This window comes from Phoxinus phoxinus (assembly GCF_949152265.1).
Source record: "Phoxinus phoxinus genome assembly, chromosome: 5".
Classification (NCBI taxonomy): Eukaryota; Metazoa; Chordata; class Actinopteri; order Cypriniformes; family Leuciscidae; genus Phoxinus; species Phoxinus phoxinus.
Genome location: NC_136880.1, coordinates 4,133,190 through 4,154,970, shown reverse-complemented (window position 1 = coordinate 4,154,970; position 21,781 = coordinate 4,133,190). Strand labels below are relative to the sequence as shown.

Below are 21,781 nucleotides of genomic sequence, written 5' to 3'. Positions count from 1 at the left end.
TGAGCAATTTTGCTCTAGAAGACTCTCTCCAGGGGTCTCTCCTCCATCACACACTCGTCTCACTACAGTACTCAAAATTAAAAGTAAATCATCCGTAGCAAGCCTATGCTCTGCAGACACGAATTCAACCGCTACACAAAACCAAACAGAGACAATAATGTGTCTTACCTTCTCCTGGATCAGGGGGCCCAAACTCCAGATCGTATCGCAGAATGTAAAAGTTATTCCACACGTATATCTGGTTATCCCTCGGGTTGTAATCCACAGCTGCGATGTACTGATACTGGTTAGGAAAGAGGATGTTGATATACTCCCCTTGCCCCAGTTTGGTGTTGTACACGTAGTCAATTTGGCTCTTACTGGCCTCGCTTTCATTCTCCTCATAGGTGGACCGCACAACGTGCAGAACGCCACACACCATGAAGGCGTTGGAGGCCGATCGTTTGTCGTAGACGGTCTCCCATGTGGCCTCAAAGCGTAGAGTATAGGGATTGAGTTGGCTGAGAACGATACGCCCGTTATTCTGCTCGGTGGCATAGATAACCCACAGTCCCCGTTCGTCAACCGCCAAGTCGATGTCCGTTTTCCCGCCCCAGCGATACGGTGAGGTGTCGTGGTAGTTGGCGTTGGCGACTATAGCCTCCCCGCTCTTTATCCGCGTGCGCAAGTCAAACTTGACGATATTTCGAGTGCGCTCCTTGTTGAAGAAGATGGCCCCATCATAGGCCACAAAGCCGGTCCCGTCAACGCGGTGCGGGAGCTTGTAGGTAGTCGTCTGTCGGCCACTCCTCAAGTCGTCGAACGAGGCGTACTCTATGAGAGTGTCGGTGCGGTACGGCGTCCAGGGCATGAAGTAGATCTTGTCCCCCGCCTGCAGAGGGTCTTTACACCAAGCTCCAGACTGCTGTTCAGCCTCAAACACAAAGGTCGGATCTCCTACTGCTTTCAGAGTCCCAGGGCAAATAAAAACTGGGGGAAAAGGTCAAGAGGCAAGAGCTAGAGTTAGAAAATGAAAACCAGCAATGATCTTCTATGTATTCTTTGGGTCCAATGTATGTGTAAGAGTTTCTGAGGCTAATGTACCACAATATCATTTTTAACAGTGTCATATCTGGTGTTGTGTGCATAGTCGAAAGAAAACGAGAGGTTAAGTGAGAGCAACTGTTTGAGGTGGCCTTGCTTCTTGAGATTGTTCGCAAACAAGTTTAACTGAGAGGAGCAGACAAAGGGGGAAAAAGTCCTGTAAATGAAAAAGATGAGAGAAACAGTGCTAATGGACAGATAAAAATCATTCTCGAATATAGCTATGATTCTTTTACGTCAACGGTATGGGGGCGGGATTGTCGTATTTGTCGCAAAAGCCATACCTTTGAAAGTAAGCATACATAGATGGAGGATTATGTCTGAGGAAAGAACCGACGACACATGAGAGGCGAGAGGAAAGGACACAAAGGTCAAGGGGACAGGATGACAATGCTGTTCAGGACAGATAGAGTGACAGCCAAACGGGAAGTGTCTCGTCACTGAGGAACGAATAGGCCAAACGCACCCGTCTCTGGGCGTTGAACCAGTTAGAAATGTAAAGTCTGTGGTGAACAGCATATCACATGCAGATGGCTACAGATAATTGGCCTCTCTCTCCCAGCAATATCATGTGGCCAGAGGTGCCATTGTAGGAAAAAGCCAAATAACATTAAGCCAGAGTTCATTGTACATTGAATGTCAGAAAGCTTATTTTGTGCTTCTAGTGGCACTGACTAGACTGGCAAAAATGTGTTTCCAAACTGGTTTTCAAAACTGGTTTTCCCTGTCCTAAAAACAAAACAGTCCCACCTCAATCTCACCACTGGTTAAGTCAATGTTGTGTTAGTCGGGACACTCAAACACAGAGAGAGATGTGTTGATGGCCCAGAAGTGTTTACACTTTGCAGGGAATCAACAGCAGTCACATTTCCATTACCCTTCAAATTGCACAAATTGAAATTGTAAATACGTTCCCAATGGAAACACGTCGATTTCGCAAAAGCTCCTTATGTTCGCATGAGCTGGTTTTTCAGGAAATTCGAAAAAGGAATATTTCGGACAGAAGACAAGACAAGAGTTCTTTATTAAACTCATAAAAGACAAAGAATTACGGGAATACTGGATTCTAAACAACAAAGAAATGCCACAGTTTATCAAGAGCTTGAAGCAGAAATGAGGGAGAAACACCCAGAAACTCCTCATATGAGCCGCTCACTCGTATTTGGGGCTTTCCTTGCCATTACTGCTTGAATAACACGCCTACGTCTCCTTCGGTTAAAATCAATGTATAGTTGCTGGCATATACGTAAACCTACCAACATCGGTCGCCATGATTTTTTAAATGACTCATTGCGAGAGAAAAAAAAAATGTTTTAGTCGCATAATATCGGCTAATGGAAACGGCGTCATTTCGCAATCGTTTTTTTATCGACATTTAGAAAATATTGCAAAAGTTTTCGCAAATCTGTAATGGAAATGCGGCTACTCACAGCTTACCTATAGTTGGCTCGACACATTAAACTGGGCTAGTATTTTATGGGCTAACAAACACACATGATACTATAGAATCTAGACCACAGAGGATATCTACGTCAGTAAATGTTGATTGCATTTTAACCTCCGACCAAACATTTTCTGGGCTTGGGTTAGATAGATCTTGTCCATCTTGATATCATGTAGGCGATGGGGTGGGGGGGAGGGAGCAGTGTGGAGGGTTCGAAACCATACAACACAAAACAAGGAGCTGAGGACTGAGAGCCAGAGCAGTCATTTACCTTTTTGCTCCACTTCTATTTTGAGCCGTGGAAAAACAAGAGAATGGAAAGAGCGTCAAGGGAGAGAAAAGATTAGAGCCCCCCCCAAAAAAAAAAATCGTACATTTACATATACAGGCCAATACATTTACGTCAAAGAAGAGACCATCCAATGGGAAAATGTATACAGCACATGCAGAAATAAGACTGTTCAGGGGAAAACGCTTTTGGTGTTACACCTGTGTTACTGAGAATAAGGTGTAATTAATCATGTTGCTATCAGAGGACACCTAAACACAAAGAGAGAAGCTATTAGAGTGGTTAGAGAGCTCGAGAAAGAACAACTGAAAGATAAAGAGAAGAAAAACACACAACATTTTCTTTCAAACATTAAAAAGAGATGTAAAATTAGAAGTTTATCTTTGATTAGATATTACAACTGAACAACTTCATTAATGTTTTGACATGATTCATACATTGGCACAAAGACAAATAATAATACATTTATAGGCAAGTCAGAATGTAACATGCAAGCTATATTAATATACATGAGTATATAATAATTCAATATGAATTCAAATTCATTTTTGGACAATTTAAGTGAATTACACAAAAAAAGTGTCATAGAATTGTGAAAAAGAAAGAGGTTGGATTGCCAGCAGTCGTCTGCTTGGTTTTAAAGGTATCATTCAATTTTGTTTTAAAAAAGTTCTTTGCAACCTTTGTCCAGTAAAGTGAAATAACGTTTGGGGTCAGAAATTTTTTTTATGCTTTTGAAAGAAGTATCATGCTCACCGAGGCTGCATTTATTTGATATTTAATTTTATGGTAATATTTTAATATTTAAATTAATTTAAACAGCTGTTATCTATGTGAATATATAGTAAAGTGTAATTTATTCCTGTGATCAAAGCTGAATTTTCAGCATCATTACTCCAGTCTTCAGTGTCACATGATCCTTCACAAATCACTCTAATATGAGGATTTGATGCTCAAGAAATATTTCTGATTATTATCAATGTTGAAAACAGTTGAGCAGTTCAGGATACTTTGATTTATAGAAAGTTAAAATAACAGCATTTATTTTGTAATTCTGTTTTTACATTATAAATGTATTTACAGTCACTTTCGATCAACTTAATGCATCCTCAATGAATAAAAGTAAAATGAACCTCCTCAAAGTGGGGAAGGGCTACATTTAGCCTTAAACCTACAAAGTAAGACGTAACTGCCATGACTTTCAGAAGACATGTTCTTTGTGACATGGATATGGTCCTGAAACAACATCTGAAAACCTAAAGGCTTACAATAGAGAGACAAACATAAGAAACAAAGCATCTGTAGAAGAGATGACAGAAGAGAACGGTTTTAACAGCTGCAGATCTGGACGGAGAACTAGAAATCCAAAAGGTGAGCTGAAGATATTAAACACAGAGTAAACACGTCTGCATTTAACACTGATGGAGAAACAATGGCACGAAGCTAAACGCTGAAACAGACATCGGCTCCGCTCCAAATCCTAATGAGCTTCCTAGTGCACACGCACAGCTGCGTTTCCATCCAACACTGTGGATTTATCTTATGCGCAGAAATGGGAGTATGGCATCGTTTCCATCCCATGTGTTCAAGAGAACAAAATCGTGAAATTGGTGTAAAATATCATTAATAAACTGTAAGTTTCTGTAATCTGTCTCTTTCCTCCTCCATCATAAACGAGTGTGTGTCGTCGCGTCGTGAGACGCTTCTGGAGGGAATTACACCAAATCATTCTGAACACACACTTCGGCTCCGGCGTTTCAGAAACACCAAACCAACATTAGAGGCGATGCCATTGGTCCACTGGTTAGTCCAGTTATCCAATCACAGCCTCTGCTGAGGCAAAGTCACCTGAGGTTTTAGTTGCACATCGAGGGATTTATTGGATAAACATGTCTCCATCGTAGTTTATGCGCATATATTATCAGATTAAAAAAATTATCCATCTCAAGTTAGCACATGCGTTTTTTATGTGCATTTTTTGTATTTTTGCATTACAATCCAGCGTTTTTATCCCAAAATGCACCTAAAAACAGTTGGATTGAAACATGGCTATAGTTGCGCTCCTAACATGCCATATTGTGGTCCAGATATACGGCACAGATTCATGTTCGTTCACCAATAAGGCAATCCCAGATTGTGCTACACTAAAGAGTTATTCAAGATCTAGGAAGACGCCATTTATAAAGACTACATGTAGTGTGTATTCATCTGCACTCTCAACAGTACAGAGTTTCTCACATAATATTGGTGTGTATCTCTGTGCTGATTATTAGGTGATCATGTGACCGTTAATAGAGCTGGGAATCACTCATGAGGTCTCCTATGTAGGCAGCTCACTGTGATTTGAAACAGAGCACTGGTGTTCGGATACGATAGTAATCTAGGATAGTAAGAACTACTTGAAGAACGGTATATGCATGTGTGCGGTGCCATGATCCACCATCCAAACACTCCCATGTGGATTTAGTGTAAAAATCTGTTCAAAAACTTCTTCAATGGCACACCAGATTACATAATGTCTTGTTTTACTGTTCTAGCATTACTTTGCAAACAATGTACAGTAAAATAAACGAGATAAACTTGCATTGTCATTTGGTGTCACGTGCAGTATGTCAGAGAATGTGTATGAAGAGAACTTACTGTATGGCACACATTCATACTGGACCTCAAGATACTTGTACGTCCCGGGACATGGGTCAGGGAACACGTCCGAGCCGGTGACCACGACACACTGAGTCCGATTGTTGCACCTGCGAAACGAGCATTAATGAGAGGAATCACCAGACACACCTTCACCATGCTCTCTGTCAGTTTACTACGGTACATTATGCTATTAAAAGAAAACATTAACTGAAGAGTTATCATGATTACTTCTGATTTAAGTGCTAAACTTCAAGGCTTTTTTGTGGTGATGAATTAAGTCAGTCATTCTGTTTACTGTGATATAGAAAGATTGGGTTTGAATTGGTGGTAATCAATCAATGCACAGTCCAGAGAGTTTAGACAGGGTGCAATATTCCTGCAATATTCTGCCAATGTTAAATATAAAAAGACCAATATTGACACAACATGCTTCTTTAACAAATAGAGTAAATCAATATTCGAATCAAGTTTGAAGAGACGCCCCAGAACTCAAACACAACCAACCCGATCCCATGAGAAAACTTAATTGTTTTATGAGGTGGCTATTTCATATAAATTTGCATAATGTGATTAGTATGAAAACGTAATTTTGTTTTAGATAAAATAAGCAGGAATGTTCACTCCTCAACCTAACCAGCACTGGGGCGTTAACAGATTAACTAAAATATACAAACGGCACAAATTCATATGAATTAGCCGCCAATTCGCCAAGATGTTTTTGAACTGCCTCAAGAGTTCAACATTAGACACCTCTGACCCTACATGACCGTCTCCAAACCCTTATGTTCGTTGTGTGTCCATTAAGCTCATGAATAATGGCCTCGGCATAAAGACATCTTATATTATTTTTGTTAATTGCACCTTCCTTGCATCACGTTCCACAACTCGACATTATTACACATCCTAGATGTTAACCAGCAGACACAGCTTGGCCTCGGGCAAACCGGGGAAAATAATAATTAAGGAAACAAGAAATTTCATTAACTCTATCTCAGAGCCGACTGCAGGCTATCCTGACAGGGAATATAACACAGAAAATAATCCCCCAGCACTGAATACAACTCACCAATATCCTTCTCTGTGATGCCGTTCATAGGTCACGGTGAGATCGCATCAACCAATCAGCAGAGAGGAACACATGTCCATATGAAACCGCCACTGTCAGGGGTTTATCTGTGACCCTGGCCATCTCACTAATTCAGTCGCGGAGTTAACCAGCGGGGACACATCTGAAGGCTGCACTCGCTACTGGTTATTATGGGATTCTGGATGAGTTTTGTTATTGCCGGAGTTTCTGAAGCTTGTGTAAAGGCTCCGCCCTCTTCTGAACAGAGGCGGAGCTAAAGCTCATTTGCATTTAAAGGGACACACATAAAAACTTTGCGTTTTTGTTCACAACCAAAAAGGGGCAAATTTGACAAGCTATAATAAATAATCTGGGGGTTAATTCTGGGGACATCATAGATTTATATTACATCTTGTGAAAAGGGGCATAATATGTCACATTTAAAGGGACAGTTCACCCAAAAAGGGAAAATGGTGGATCCATCTCTTCTCTTCTCTTCTCTTCTCTGATGACATTTGTTCTGGTTCCTGAAGCGCTTCACTCGGATAATACGGCACAACAGAGAAGAAAAGACTATTGCAACTTCTGCTTCATGCTGACTGTAACTAGGTGGACGCTGCATTTTCAGCCTCAAAAACAAAACATTGTGGTGTGTTGTTTCTTGTTATTCTCTCTCTAAACCCTGATCTCTCCACGGCAGAGTGATACAAAAGTGTGAAGAATATAACAGCAAACTGTTACACACAACCAATAATAATAATCTGAATGACCTTATTCACATGCTTTGCACAGTCACAGAAACTGCAGTTCTTTTGAGTTTGGGGGAAAATCGAAATGTCAAAGTGGCGGAGAACGCATTTAGAATATACCGTTGTAATCTTACGGTTATATGGTTAGGCTGGTCACAATCATGCGATTCATGCTGACGATTGTCTTACAAACTATTGTGATTAACGCTTTAGTTCTCTTCTGTTCATGTCACTGACAGTGTTAGCCTTACATGTTATTTATGTGTTTACATGGAATCATATGATATAATATAATAATAAAAACTATTAAACATTTAAATAAAATAGGCACATATGCTACTGTATTGCTGTGAAAAATCATAATATAAATAATAAATAAATAATTAATAAAAAAAAAACATTATGAAGGCAGACCTTTGACTATCTTTGTCTACTTTAAAACAGTGTCTATCTTCTTTATTCTCTCTGTCGTACTGGAAAGGGAAACAAGAAATCGCACATTTGATGGCATTTCTTTGAGCACTTAAATTATAATACAATAATAAAAATGATTAAAAATCTAAATAAAATCTAAATAAAATAAGTCCATATGCTACTTTATTACTGTAAAAAAAATTATAATATGAATATGTATATAATAAATAATTATATTTATATGATTAATTATTTATAATAATGTGAAATATAATATAATAATAACAAACGAACTTGAGTTTGCGTGCTGAAACTTCATTCAATAACATTGTATGTAGGATTTACAATTTTCACTCAGAAATTGCTAGTATAAATTCCACAAATAATTTAAAATAAACAGCGAATAACACATTGAATGAAACATGCCATTTCAAATTATTGTAAAACATACTTCAATAATCTAGTTTTATTCACAACTTTGAGCAAACTTCCCCATCTACAACCCAATAGGAAAGGAGGGAATCAAACCCACATTAACATAAACTCTACCTTTGAGACACGATTTTATAGGCATCCGGGAGGTAGCAGTTGATGTTTTCCATCTGGAACGTGTCGGCGTCGCATATCTTGTTGTCGGTGCGGCCGTAGTTGGCGGTCTCGATCATGATGACATCACTCCCGGGGCAGCGCAGGTCGATGGGGTATCCCTCGCAGGACAGCTCTCTCCGCACCAGACCGAAGGGCAGCGCTGCACGACTGAAGCCTGAGGGGACGCACAGGGACATTGCAGGTTAGCTGGCCCAAAAACAATGGATGAAATGAACGAACCCATTCGGAAAGTGACACACTTGCAAATCATGCTTTCCACTTTGTAAATTATTTTTCTCTTTATATCCTTTTAATATTAAAGTCCCCCTGTAGTCAATAATATTATCCCTTAAACTCATCTTTGATCACCAAAATTACATATTTAAAAAAATGTTCCTTGAAAAAAAAATCTTCATGTCTTAAAATATCTTGAATGTAACTCGACACCCTTGCCTCATTTAGTATGCGCGGTTCTATGAATATGCAAATGAGCCCCGCCTCCACTCACTTACTCACTCACTCAGAGATCCACTGGTTGACGATCACACGTTGATCTGATTGGTTACAAGGTAGTGTGTGACGTCAGAAACACCAGCGATTTCAATGTGTGTGTCGTCCTTTGCAGCCGGGTCTTGTACAGAAGTAATCTCAGTGAGTTTTACCCCAGTTAGTTAGTTTAGGTATAAAATGGCATCTTCTATAAATACATTCAAATCTACCAAATAGAAGATGTTTTTACTAATGCTATAGTATTTTTTTTTCATTAATTTAACCACAAAGTATTATGTTAAGTACTATATATTCCTAAGTAGCTTCTAGATATTTCTCAGCTGTAATATAAATAGCAAATGGCTTCCCATTGTAACCACAAGTCCACTTACTCTGATATCTGATCTGCCAGCCGTTTACTAGCAGCGAGTAATAACTAGCCTAAGATGACAAACTGCACTTTCAGCATGTATTACGTCTACCGCTACTGTCCCAACCATATTGTTCAATTGCGTCATATGAGTCCCATATGAAGAATATGGCTCAGCATCTGTCTTCTAGTCCAGCGGACAACATGTCAACCAGAACAGAGAAATCCAGAACAACATCCGTGCATTTACCAGTATAAAAATTACATGTTTTTTTTTTTGGGTTTTTTTCATCTTCTCAAAAGGCCATCATACTTTATGATATAAATATATATGTGAATGTAGGAGTTCTGGTTATGGCCATATGGTTGGTCATACTTCAGGAAGATGCAGGAAAGTTGTGAAGTGTGGGAGGAAGAGTTTATTACTGACCAAAATATAAAGGGGTGTTTTCTGTTGGCATCACATATTTGAGATATTTATATAATGTCGCATAGAGCAGAAATAATAAAATAATAATGATCCTGTGTGGTTGAAAAGGCCGTTCTTCTCCCTTTCCCACCGCATATCGGCTCAGAGAAGAGTTTATTTCTAATAAAAGTTAAGAAATAGAGTTGAAATGAAGTTCTTAACAGGTATTTAATAGTAGGAATAAAGTTTTTTGGGGACAGGGAGAAGTAATATCCCAATAAGGAAGCATCCGTTTATGATTTGAATAAATATTGTCATTTACACTGAATATTGTTATTGTATACGGTTTATTATAAAATGCTACAATACACTGAGCAGCCAATAGTATTGCTCACTCTGTATAAACAGCATCTAACAACTATTTATTTACACTTAGTGTAAATGGCATCTACCAAAATTGTATTGGTTTGTATCTCAGGAACGAGATTTTTTAAGAAACTTCTTTTTTTCCCATGAAGGTTTCTAGATTATATATGATTTCTGTGCTTGTCATAACGCATTAACTAATGTCCCATTGAATTATGCCGTATAAAAAGCCAATGTGCCGCATGCAGCATTCATCCCATCACACACTCATATACTTCAAATCTAAAGTACAACCTTGAACACACACCAGAAACACTTCAAATAAAAGCCTTCACTGCATGTTTTCTAGTACTGGGAACCCGGGAAGGAGTGTGTGTGAGAGAACATAAGCCCCGCCGTGTGGAGCGAGAACAGAGTCCGAGTCCTGATCCGCTCCAGGGTTTCGCTTCCTCCACACTCATCCGCTCAGAGTGACTTCACTGTGGACACTCATCGAGTATTAATGCTGAAAACACTGAACATAGACGACTTCTAAAGGAGTAGATCTAAACAGTGCTGTTGTTATTAAAATATAGTGTGTGGAAAACAGATCTGGACACAGAAGCGACATGACGTGGACAAATGTAAATTCACTGTGTTCTGATTGGCTGATAATTATCAGCTGCTATAATTTCATTGGCTGATCCATTTTCTGTGATTTGCCAGACTGATAAGATATCACATTTCTTGATTAAACTATTGCAGAGTTATGACAGGTTTTTAGTTGCATCTTCCAGAATTGGGTAGAAGTGAACAATGTCCAGTGCATCCTCAGAATATCCTGTTGTTCATGTGTATGTCTATAATTATTATTATTTTTACTAACCCTTTTTAAAGAATAAACCTGGACTTGTGATCACAGTGAGATACATTACAACATGACTAAACTCAATGATGACAGAAACACTTGCTGCTCTCTTGATAGTCTCAGACTGTTGCTTTCACGAAGGGGGGAGAAAACAAGACGGTTTCCCATAATGCCATGCGCTCATGGCTCAGTCATGCACTTAAACTCAGTCTTTACACTGCCTATGAACCGAGGTGAAAGAAGCGAGTTTTGTTGGCTCTGCTTTATTTAAAGAAACCCTGTAGTCAATAATGTTATCACTTAAAACTTATCTTTGATCACCAAAATTACAGATTTAAATGTTTTTTTCCTTGGAAAAAATGTCTTAATGTCTTAAAATATCTTGAATGTATTAATTTCCCCAAAGTTTTAATGGTTTAATCCATTTGAATGTATATAATGTTAGCAATTTATAATTATTTTAACAATAACAGTTTCCTATGAGATGCGTTTTACTTTCCAGAAGTTCTGTTGTCTGTTTACATTTTTCTGGATTGTGTTTTATGATTTAATACAAATGTATTATATATATATTAGGGCTGTCAAAAGATTAATCGCGATTAATCACAACCAAAATAAAAGTTTGTGTTTACATAATATGTGTGTATACTGTGTGGAATTATTATATATAAATACACACACACTCATGTATATATTTAAGGAATAATTGCATTTATATACTGTATATACATTTATATAATTTATATTATATATAAATATTTTATATATAAATATAACCAAATTTTCTTAAATATATACATGATTGTATGTGTTTTTTTTATATATATATATATATAAATAATTATACACAGCACACACACATATGTTATGGAAACAAACTTTTATTTTGGATGCGATTAATCGCGATTAATCTTTTGACAGCCCTAATATATATATATATAAAAAAGGTTATTAAATGCATTAAAAAGTTTAACAATTTAATCAAGCTTTTAACAAAGGTAATCAAATTAACTTTTGATCAAAAATGTGCTGCACAACAGAGATTAACGAGATTAAATTAAAACATGGACAAAACTTTGTGATATTCCATAAAAAAACAGTAATAAACCCTTTACAAAGCCATCAAGACCTCCGAACATTCGGGTCACTAACGCCACAGATGCAACTGTACTCTGCTTTAGGAAGAACTAACACTCGCACAACTGTAGATATTGCACAAACATGCATGAATGTTTCTGCAGACACTTCCCAGAGAACCTGTTGGTGTTTGTCAAAGACAGAAAGCATTTATGGCTGCGCATCATTCCCGTCTAATCTCCAGTATCAGAAGCAGAGCACACACACACACACACACACACACACGAGCACTCCCAGGCCGATCACCTTTACAGGGTTGATCTGCTAAATGACCACGACACATGGTAACGATGAGGGCAGGAATGCGTGTCCTCGGGGGTCTGAATGCCAGCGCACGTGGCCTTGATCACATCCGCAGATGCGTTGCGTCAGATGAAGAGAAAGCGGCTTTTTATAATGAGCTTTTGTTGTTCTTCGGGAAAGCATACACAGATGAAGAGTGCGAAGTAAGCAGTTTCCGGAAGTCAAGCCTGCTTTATGTAGTCTGATATATGCTGTCCCTCTTACTGCTCTCTAGAGGAACTATTTATCTCCAAGTTTTCCAAACTCACCTCTGTCTCGGCAGAGACCGCCAACAGCAGTCCAGATTCACATCTGAGCCGGGGAGGGAAGCGACGGCCAACGCTTCTTTATCTCAGCCGTCCTCCAGTTAAATCATGTTAACGGGGAACCCTGAGCCATAAATGATACATCACATGGAATGTTCGATTGCATTGCCATGGCAACAGTTCCACCTGGATTGCAATTGGCTGTGATCTCATTCTTCTTGCTGACACGGAATTGTATCAGGAATTCTGGTCAGCGGCTGGAAAAGTCATTTTCATGTGTGTGTGCGTGTGTGTGTGTCCTCCTGGATTCTGCCGTGGGGCTCGAGTCTCCGCTCGCCCATTTTACCGCACAATGCGCACAACCATATTTTCTATTGGACCAATCTCAATATAAAAATATATCAACAAGTGATGTACAAGAATTAAAACACCAGTTTGCATTAAAGGGGTGGTTGATTATGATTTCACTTTTCTAGCTTTAGTTAGTGTGTAATGTTGCTGTTTGATCATAAACAACATCTGCAAAGTTACAACGCTCAAAGTTCAAAGCAAAGGGAGATATATGCTTTTAAATAATTTTATTTTTAAGGACGACAACAAACGGCTGGTACGGACTACATGACATTCCTCCCGGTTAGTGACATCACCAACCCTAAATTTACATAACCCCTTTACATTTTTTACATGCTTATCATGACAGAATATGCTAATCAATGACTAGAAGATAGTTAACTCCACATCAGCGGCATAAATTCATCAACTAACCAATCAGAAATGTCCTGTTGCTTCTACATGTTGTCACTTCTTCTTGAGTCTCTCCATCTTTGTCTGACTCCGGGTTAACATTAAAGGCTAAAAGTTTTAAAAATGTTCAGTGTGTCTGTTTGAGGCAGTCAGAGCTGCTAACACACACACACACACACACACACACACACACACACACACACACACACACACACACACACACACACACACACACACACACACACACACACACACGGAAAAAAAATCACTTTTTATTTGTTTAATTCAATTAATTAATATATATGTTTTTGATTAAACCATTTAAATGGAATATAGATCAAATAAAATTGAAAGCACAGAACTGGGTAAAAATAAAATTACATTAAGAATTTTTACTTAATAAATTGCTTTTAAATTGCAGTTCCATGTTTTCAATTAATTACACATACTTTTTTTTATTAATACACTTTAATTTACTCATTCTAAACAACAAAGAAATGCCACAGTTTATCAGGAGCTTGAAGCAGAACTGAGGGAGAAACACAAACTCCTCACATGAGCCGCTCTCAGTATAAGAGTCTTCCCTCGCCATTACTGCTGTGATAACACACACACACACACACACACACACACACACACGTCTCCTTTCATGAGCAATAACGGCCAGTTACTGGGATATACGTAAACCCACCAACATCAGTTGCTATGATTTTTGGAATGATTATCGCGAGAGGAAGTTTAGTCGTAACATCGGTTAATGGAAACTCGAAAATATCGCAAAAGTTTTGCACAAATCTGTAATGGAAACGGGCGAAAGAGAGTGAAAGCAGCATTGGATTAACTTGAATTAAACGTCACTGTTTTGGTCACTGATTTGATTCGCCCTGATATTTGTGGTTGCATCACTCCCATCAACATCCTTTAAAAATGAATGTCACGCTATACCTCAACAAATCTGCCGCCATTTAAAAACACAACCATAAGTCATACAAGGCAGATACTTTTAATCCAGAGATGTCATGCTAATAGATCACTAACACAGGACATGTTGAACACGTCACTCCAGTTATCTAGACTGGCATGTGCAACTCATCCAAAGCCTAGGCCGTTTTCTGTTAGCATTTTCAATCCATTCCAGCTCTCCTCAAGGAAAGATCCCCGCTCCGTGCCCATACGGGCTGGTTCCAGCAGGATTCCTGCGCTGGCTGCTGCCTGTCAACCTCTATTAATGCAAATAGTGTTGGCCTTTGTAGCTTTAGGAACAGCAAACAGCTGCATGCAGATCCAGCACACTCCCCCTCGACCGGCCCCCATTGTGTCCCGGGCTGCGGCTCCACGGGACTCCTCCGAGGGGAAGCGGCGGAGGGGGGCGGCGGCGTCATCTTTACAAAACTTTGAGGAGTCCCACAGTAGACCCAGCAGGGACTTCTCCAGACTACTTGTCTTTTTTGTGATTTTGCTCCCTTATTACTGGCCGCCAAGAGTCTTCAGAAGAAAAGGGAAATGTGCAAACTGCTCTTAAGTGCCTGTAATCCAATATACAGGGCTTACTGTATTGTACTGTAGTTTACAAAAGAAAGATGTTTTAAGGCTCGTTTCTTCCGAGCGCTAAATTCTGCTGTTGTTCAAGGAAGCCTTGCCTTTAGAAAAAGAGCTTGAGCCAAAATACAGTCAACCGAACACTACACATCATAAACACAGACTCATCCAGGAAAGCCCAACGCAGGGACTCACGTCATGACTTGGGTCAAGAATATCAGTGCTGGAGGTCAGGGTTATTAACAATAAGCTATTAAAAACATTTCTGTTCATTGTAATAAATCTCAAAAACAATTATAGTTGAAAAAAATGAAAATTAGAAATATTGCCTAGGCAATAAACTGAAATACTTAAAACTATTAACTGAAAATAAATAAATAGAATATAAAATAAAACTGACACAATAATAAATTAAACCTAAATGGGTCAAATAACACGGCAAACAGCACATAACTCAAGTTAACATGAAGACTAAAGTGATCCAACACTGTTGCCGGTTGGCCAGTGGCATAGAGGAGTGTTTGTGATCCTTTCTTCAAACTTATTCATTATTTCTGCATTTTCACCAACTCTTTTTCTAAAACATACATAGAGGAGCGAGCGGATTAATGTGCCAGTCACACAGATAGGATGGAGCTTAAATAGGCTAGAGCTCAGTGTGACGTTATGAATTATTAGCATTTCAAATATCTGATGCCACGTGGTACAAAAAGTGTTCATATTTTAGGGAAAACGCTGCACAAACACACTAGTTGTATCATTTGAAACGGCTACAGCAGCGGGAGAGATGATGAGCTTCTAATGGCTGTTATTTTTAATCGTGTTATTTATATTTCAACCGAGGCTCGTTGGAAAAACACGCCTCTACCTACATCTTTGCACAGCAGTTTCCAGCTGGAATGAACATTAGAGGCCAACCACTTTTATTCATTTTCACACAAAATATGATTATAGGGGCAGATTAATGATTGATCAAGATTTCGTCCTTGCACAATACTAAGTTATGAACTTAAAGCACTTTTACCATAGCGCGTTGTTTGTAAACCATGACATTTTGACGTTTGCATCACAACGTGTCTTTCCGATGCAGTAATCTTTCTCACTCGCGATATGAAGCGCTCGGGTGCCAGTATCCAAATCCATAAAGATAGTGTGACACAAATGTTTGTGTGCTGAAGATTAAAATGTTTCAGACACTGCATTAAAGGCAGATTCAGTTCACAAACAACTGACAGCTATGGCCTGAATATGATTGATGAATTTACAATAGTCAACGCTACAATGTGGCATTAGCATCAGTTGCATGGACACTCAAGAGCCGGAAGTTCACTGGAGACTCGCTTTGACCAGAGAAATAAATCAGGGAGTTGTTGACACATCAGTTCAATTCGCAATTGTGAGCGGATTCAACGGGTTCATTGAGAAGAATCAGCTTCAGTTTGTAAAAATGACTAAAAAAGATGTACTGTAGTCAATCATTTTATCACTGAAAACTCATCTTTGGTCACCAAAATTACATATTTAAAGGTGCTCTAAGCGATGTCACGCATTTTTTAGGCCAAACATTTTTTTGTCACATACAGCAAATATCTCCTCACTATCCGCTAGCTGTCTGTCTCCTGAACACACTGTAAAAAAACGCGGTCTCTGTAGACACCCCAGGCTCCACAAACAGCAACAAAAACAAACTGGGCTAACCCGCACCACAACATAACAAACAGTGTTCCAGCCAATAACCGACAAGAATGATTTGGTTGTGGGGTTTGGGGGGTTATTGCGCGGGTGAGGATGAGGGAGGGTCTAGCTAGCCTCAGTTTTGTTTGACAATAGTTCGAACGTCAACAAGAAGTGACGTCACACAGGATCGCTTAGAGAACCTTTAAAGTTTTTTGCCTTAAAATAGCTTAAATATAACTCGACATCCTTGCCTAATTTAGTAGACCAGAGAAATAAATCTGGGAGTTGTTGAAATATCAGTTCGATTCGCATTTGTGAACTGATTCAACAGGTTCATTCAAAAATTAATAACATATTTTTTTGAGTCCCCCTGTTGTCAATTTTATCCCTTAAAACTCATCTTTGATCACCAAAATTACATTTAAATATTTTTCCTTGAAAAAAGTCTTCATGTCTTTAAATATATTGAATATCCAAAATGACATATTTAAATGTTTTTCGCCTTAAAATATCTTAAATGTAACTCGACACCTTCGCCTCATTTAGTATGTGTGGTTCTATGATTATGCAAATGAGCCCCGCCTCCACTCACTCACTCACTCAGAGATCCACTGGTTGACGATCACACGTTGATCTGATTGGTTACAAGGTAGTTTGTGACGTCAGAAACACCAGCGATTTCACACCGTGTTTTTGAGACTGTCTTTGGTTCACTGCAGTTTTTAAATACTCAACAATGCTGTCGACTTACGAATTTACACATGGTTCGTCTTAAAGCAGATTAAAAACAGCACATAGACACATAAACAACATATTAGAAGCTGGGTTTTCACCACAGGGACTTTAATTAAATTTTGTGGAATAAAAAGTATCATACTTTGGAATGTGATTAAAGTTTTCAAAAGAAAATGACTCAGAATAGTATGTAAGATTTGCAGTGAAGTACAGAAACCAAGTAAAGCTCCAGTCCACCACTGGGAATGACAGTAATGTGAACAATGTGTGCAGTAGCGCTTCTGAGGGAACGAAGGGCAAAGCCGGGCTCCAGACTGTGACTGATCCACAACAGACCTGTACACAGCGGTGAAGCAACATTACATCGCAAGCAGAGAAACCAGTTGCTGCATTTTTAATATATGACCTTCTGACAACAAACAGTCAAGCGTATTTCCTGTTTTATCATTCAAAGATCATGTAAAAAAACAAATTTGGTCTTAAATGTAATATTTTGCATTGCATTGCATAACTGTTGATTTGCTATAACATTTATGTCTGTTGTTTTACTTTTGCCCATTTATGTCTATTTCTAGCTATTTTTGAGGTATTATAATTTTTAAACAGCTGTTGAACATTTACCCCAACCTATTGGTTTCCGGAGTTTGCCCCCAGAATGATGCAAGTTGGGTTGTTTTTAAGCCAGCCTGTTTAGATTACATTTGCAAATTGTATTCAGTGAATATGAATTGTGTTATGAGCAGAGGTGAATGAAACTACAACAGTCGGCTGTTATCTGACCTCATGCATGATGCAGAGAGGAGATTAGATGAAGCATTTCCTCTCATGAATAATGTGAAGAAACTCTCACAAACTAAATGACATAAACATGTCCTCGCATGTTACGCGACATTGCTTCAACCTTGGTTGGTTTTAACCTGAAGGCTGATTTTTACTTGCTAAGAATCAAGATAAACCCATTTAGTCCAGATATTGAAGCATTCTCACTGTTAAAAGTGTACTAGGCACTCAATGATCTGAAGCACTTCAAGCTTTTCTGTAATTTTTTCAATTGTTAAGTTTGTCATTTTAAAGCCAGTGTGTCCTCATTGGAGACACTGGTCTGTCGTATTGGCCTATAAAACATGGCAGGCCTCTTTTCCCCTCAGGACTGCCAGAGAATGGCTACAGGCTGTGTGTGTGCAAGGATTCGGGCCTCATAAACCAGGGAAGGGTTTTGCTCAAGCGTACAGTGATATAATGCATTGTCCAGGGAGGAGGGCTTGTAGGGTTTGAGGTCCAGTCGTGGTTTGCAGGAACTCAGTTCTTGATCTTCCCTCCAGCAGTCGTGCGCACAGATAAAAACCAGACCAACACTGGCAAATAAAGGTTTATTCAGCCACAAAATCAAGCGAAACCAATCTTAGCTTCCATGGACAAAGAATCCCTGCTCTGAAACTCTGATGCAGAAGTATCCACGCCTTCAATAATGATGCCGTATTGAGTCGATCAATCCTCATAAAAATAATAACACTAAGTGCTTTTAATTAGTGACTATTACTTATTTAGCAATAAAATGACTGCTTCGAATAAGCTCTGTTTGGAGAAAGAGATGCCATGGGGTTATTTTGCTCTTAATAATGGGTAATGCAATGTACTGTAATGGGTTTGTGTCACAATTGTAAAGTTTCTTTAAATTAAAAGCTCATAAGATTGATCATGTTCTAAACAAGTTAGTAAATGGTCAACAAAAACTGTTAAAATGTAAGAAATTATGGGTTTCACCTCAGAAATTGAAAAAAAAAAAGTTTAGTACTTAACTTGGATATTCAATGCATATTGAATCTTATGGTTAAAAAGTGTATTGTTAGGTGTGATTAATCTCAAGTAATCCTGATTAATGTATTGCTATAATCTATATTAATAGGCCAGATGACCTTGCATCACAGGCGATCACATGCAAAGCGGGTTTTTCCAGCAGGGAGCTGATTCATAATGAAGCATATAGTCATAATCCTCACAGGATTACAGAAGTAATCTATAATAAGGCTCTTCATAACACAGAGGTAGAATGTACAATTACTGGACGTGTTCCAGGAAATGAGAAGGCTTTAAAACTAATTGTTCAGGCTTACTGTAGTTCGATTAGTCAGTTCGATAAGTACACCAAATTATGCACAAACTTTTAAAATGATCCCTAATAATTCAAGATGAAATGGAACAATGTCTGACACTGTAGAAAGTGTATTAAAAGTGACTATTTTAGCCCTCTCTGGCAGTCTCCTTGTTTCTTTCCACTCAAAACACAATCTTATAGTTTCCCTGCTAGAGACAACTGGCTTTTCCCACCCCTAAAAACTGGAACAAACCATTGTTAAATAAAATTAACTCATTCCCTTCCTACAGCATTATATTGAAGAATAAAATAACAGCATGCTTGGGACGCATTTAAAGGGATAGTTAAATTCTGTCATAATTTACTCTCCCACAAACCTGTATGGGTTTCTTACTTCTGTTGAACACAAAAGATGATATTTTGAAGAATATCAACCAAACCATTGACGTTTGCCATTGACTTCCATAGTATTTTATCTAGGGATGCAGCGTTATGAAAATGTTGGCCTATACCGATAACTCTATATATTTGAAAGCAGATAACCAATATATTGGCCCATAAATCGAAATCCAAATTTTTTATATAATTTTGAGAGCCTGATTACAAAAACAAAAGTCTCAGCATTAAAAGCCACATCCCAAGCACGGAATTATAAGGGTGTAATTTTCATAATTACATAATACTTCTAATTATAATACTTATTATATTACTTCTATGTAGTCAATATGACAGACTTGCACTGATTCTGTATTTACTTTTTTGAAGTGATGCCAATCATATTTCAAGCAATTCAAAACCATCATGTTGAACCATCATGCATCTGAAGCGTCTCAGCTGAAGGAAATAAAACATTATTAATCGGCTTTAATATATCGACCAAATATTCTTATCAGGCAGATAACAATAACATAAAAAATTAACATATATCGCCGATACCAATATGGTGGCTGATATATAGTGCATCTCCATTTTTTTCCCCATACTATTGAAGTCAATGGAGCCCGTCAACGGTTTGGTTACCCATATTCTTGAAAATATCTTCTTTTGTGTTCAGCAGGAGAGTAAAATTCACACAGGTTTGGAGCAACTTGAGGATGAGTAACTGATGACAGAATTGCCATTATTTGGGTGAACTATCCTTTTAATTGCACCATTTTGTCTACTTGAGTACTCAATAGATAAATCAAACGAGCACTTAGCTGGGGGTTAATGGTGTGAAAGAATGGTAAAAGTTAGCTGTTTTTTAAGCTTCTCATAATTTCAGATGTTGTTCAACTTCAGATCAAAACAAACGCACACAGGAATATGCGCCTTGTTGCTAGGAGATGCATTGACAGACGAAAACAAACAAGAGCTGCCTGCAGATACAAATCTCCCAATTCCCAAAGTTATAAAAGATAAACTAAAATCAAAACATAATTAACTGTGTTGGCTGATCAAAGCGGTGCATTTTAAGGGGAAAAAACTCTCAACTTCTTGAAGGTTAGACAAGCAAGACATTTCTAGAGAATCAATGTACAATCTATTTACTATGGCACACAATCCAGATATTAAAGGGAAAGGCATGTTGTTTTGAGGAGCCTTTCTTGAAGATACAGCTTTTCTTGTTCATGAAAGACTGGTGTGTAAGATTGATAACTCATATCTTCTGTGTGTTTGCAGACACTTTCCCCATGGCAAAGAAGAGCTAATTCAAAGCCGTGTCACATACACCCAACAGACGTGAGCTACCAAGAGCTAAACGAAACAAAGAGTTTCACAGATGGGCATTTTTGGTAGAGGAGCGAACAGCCTTCACCATATCAGACTCATCCAAGACTAAAACAATGGGACTATGAGATTGAGGAGAGTTTGGACACTTTGCACAATGCTGACTCAAGTTTGTCCAATCTTCAAATGCAGTGAATGTCTCAACTGCCATGCTAACAGCTACACTGGGTTCTGAAGCTTTTCATTGTAGGCGTTGCCAATTTGATCCATAATATATTACAATATATTAGAAATAAGTCAGGAAATATTGGGCAGAAAAAGAAGCAACTTTTTCAGGAAATGTAACTAACGATCCAAAATCGGAAGAAAAATAAGACATTGTTTTTCTTAAAAATTAAATAGTCATTTTTTTAAGAATGATTTTGACAACTAAGCAATGAGTATCATCCTGTCTGGTCAAAAAAAAAAATCTGTATAACAAATACAAACCTGATGTATTCTTACAAAGGTATTTTCCCATTACAGTAAAAAAAATTAAAAAATTAGATACAACAAACATTAACATAACTATAAAGCTAAATAAAAATGTGCAAAGAAGATTCAGTGTATTTCCAATGCCAACTACCAGCAGCAGTATCAATTAGTTGACTAGTCAACTAGTCTAGTTTGAAAGCTGGTACTGTGTTGAGTTTGTACTCGGCACTAGGGAAAGACTGGTAGCATTACAGTTATACAGTTTCACTATAAAAAACAACACTGTGCTGGACTGTGCAATAACACACAGAATCAAAGCAGAACTATTTGAATTGGCAAACTAACACCAAATACACAAGTATCCC

General features: G+C 38.2%; 1 protein-coding gene across 5 annotated transcripts in view; it reads right to left on the bottom strand.

Annotated features, from left to right (window-relative positions):
* adgrl2b.1 (adhesion G protein-coupled receptor L2b, tandem duplicate 1) overlaps positions 1 to 21,781 on the bottom strand; it is a 143,353-nt gene that overhangs the window by 102,217 nt on the left and 19,355 nt on the right. For all 5 annotated transcript variants that reach the window (XM_079614083.1, XM_079614081.1, XM_079614082.1 and 2 more), the window contains exons 3-5: positions 8,238 to 8,451; positions 5,457 to 5,566; positions 169 to 969 (exon numbers count right to left, since the gene is read on the bottom strand). In XM_079614083.1, coding sequence (XP_079470209.1) covers positions 169 to 969; positions 5,457 to 5,566; positions 8,238 to 8,451 — 1,125 coding nt within the window. The remainder of the gene's footprint in view (positions 1 to 168; positions 970 to 5,456; positions 5,567 to 8,237; positions 8,452 to 21,781) is intronic.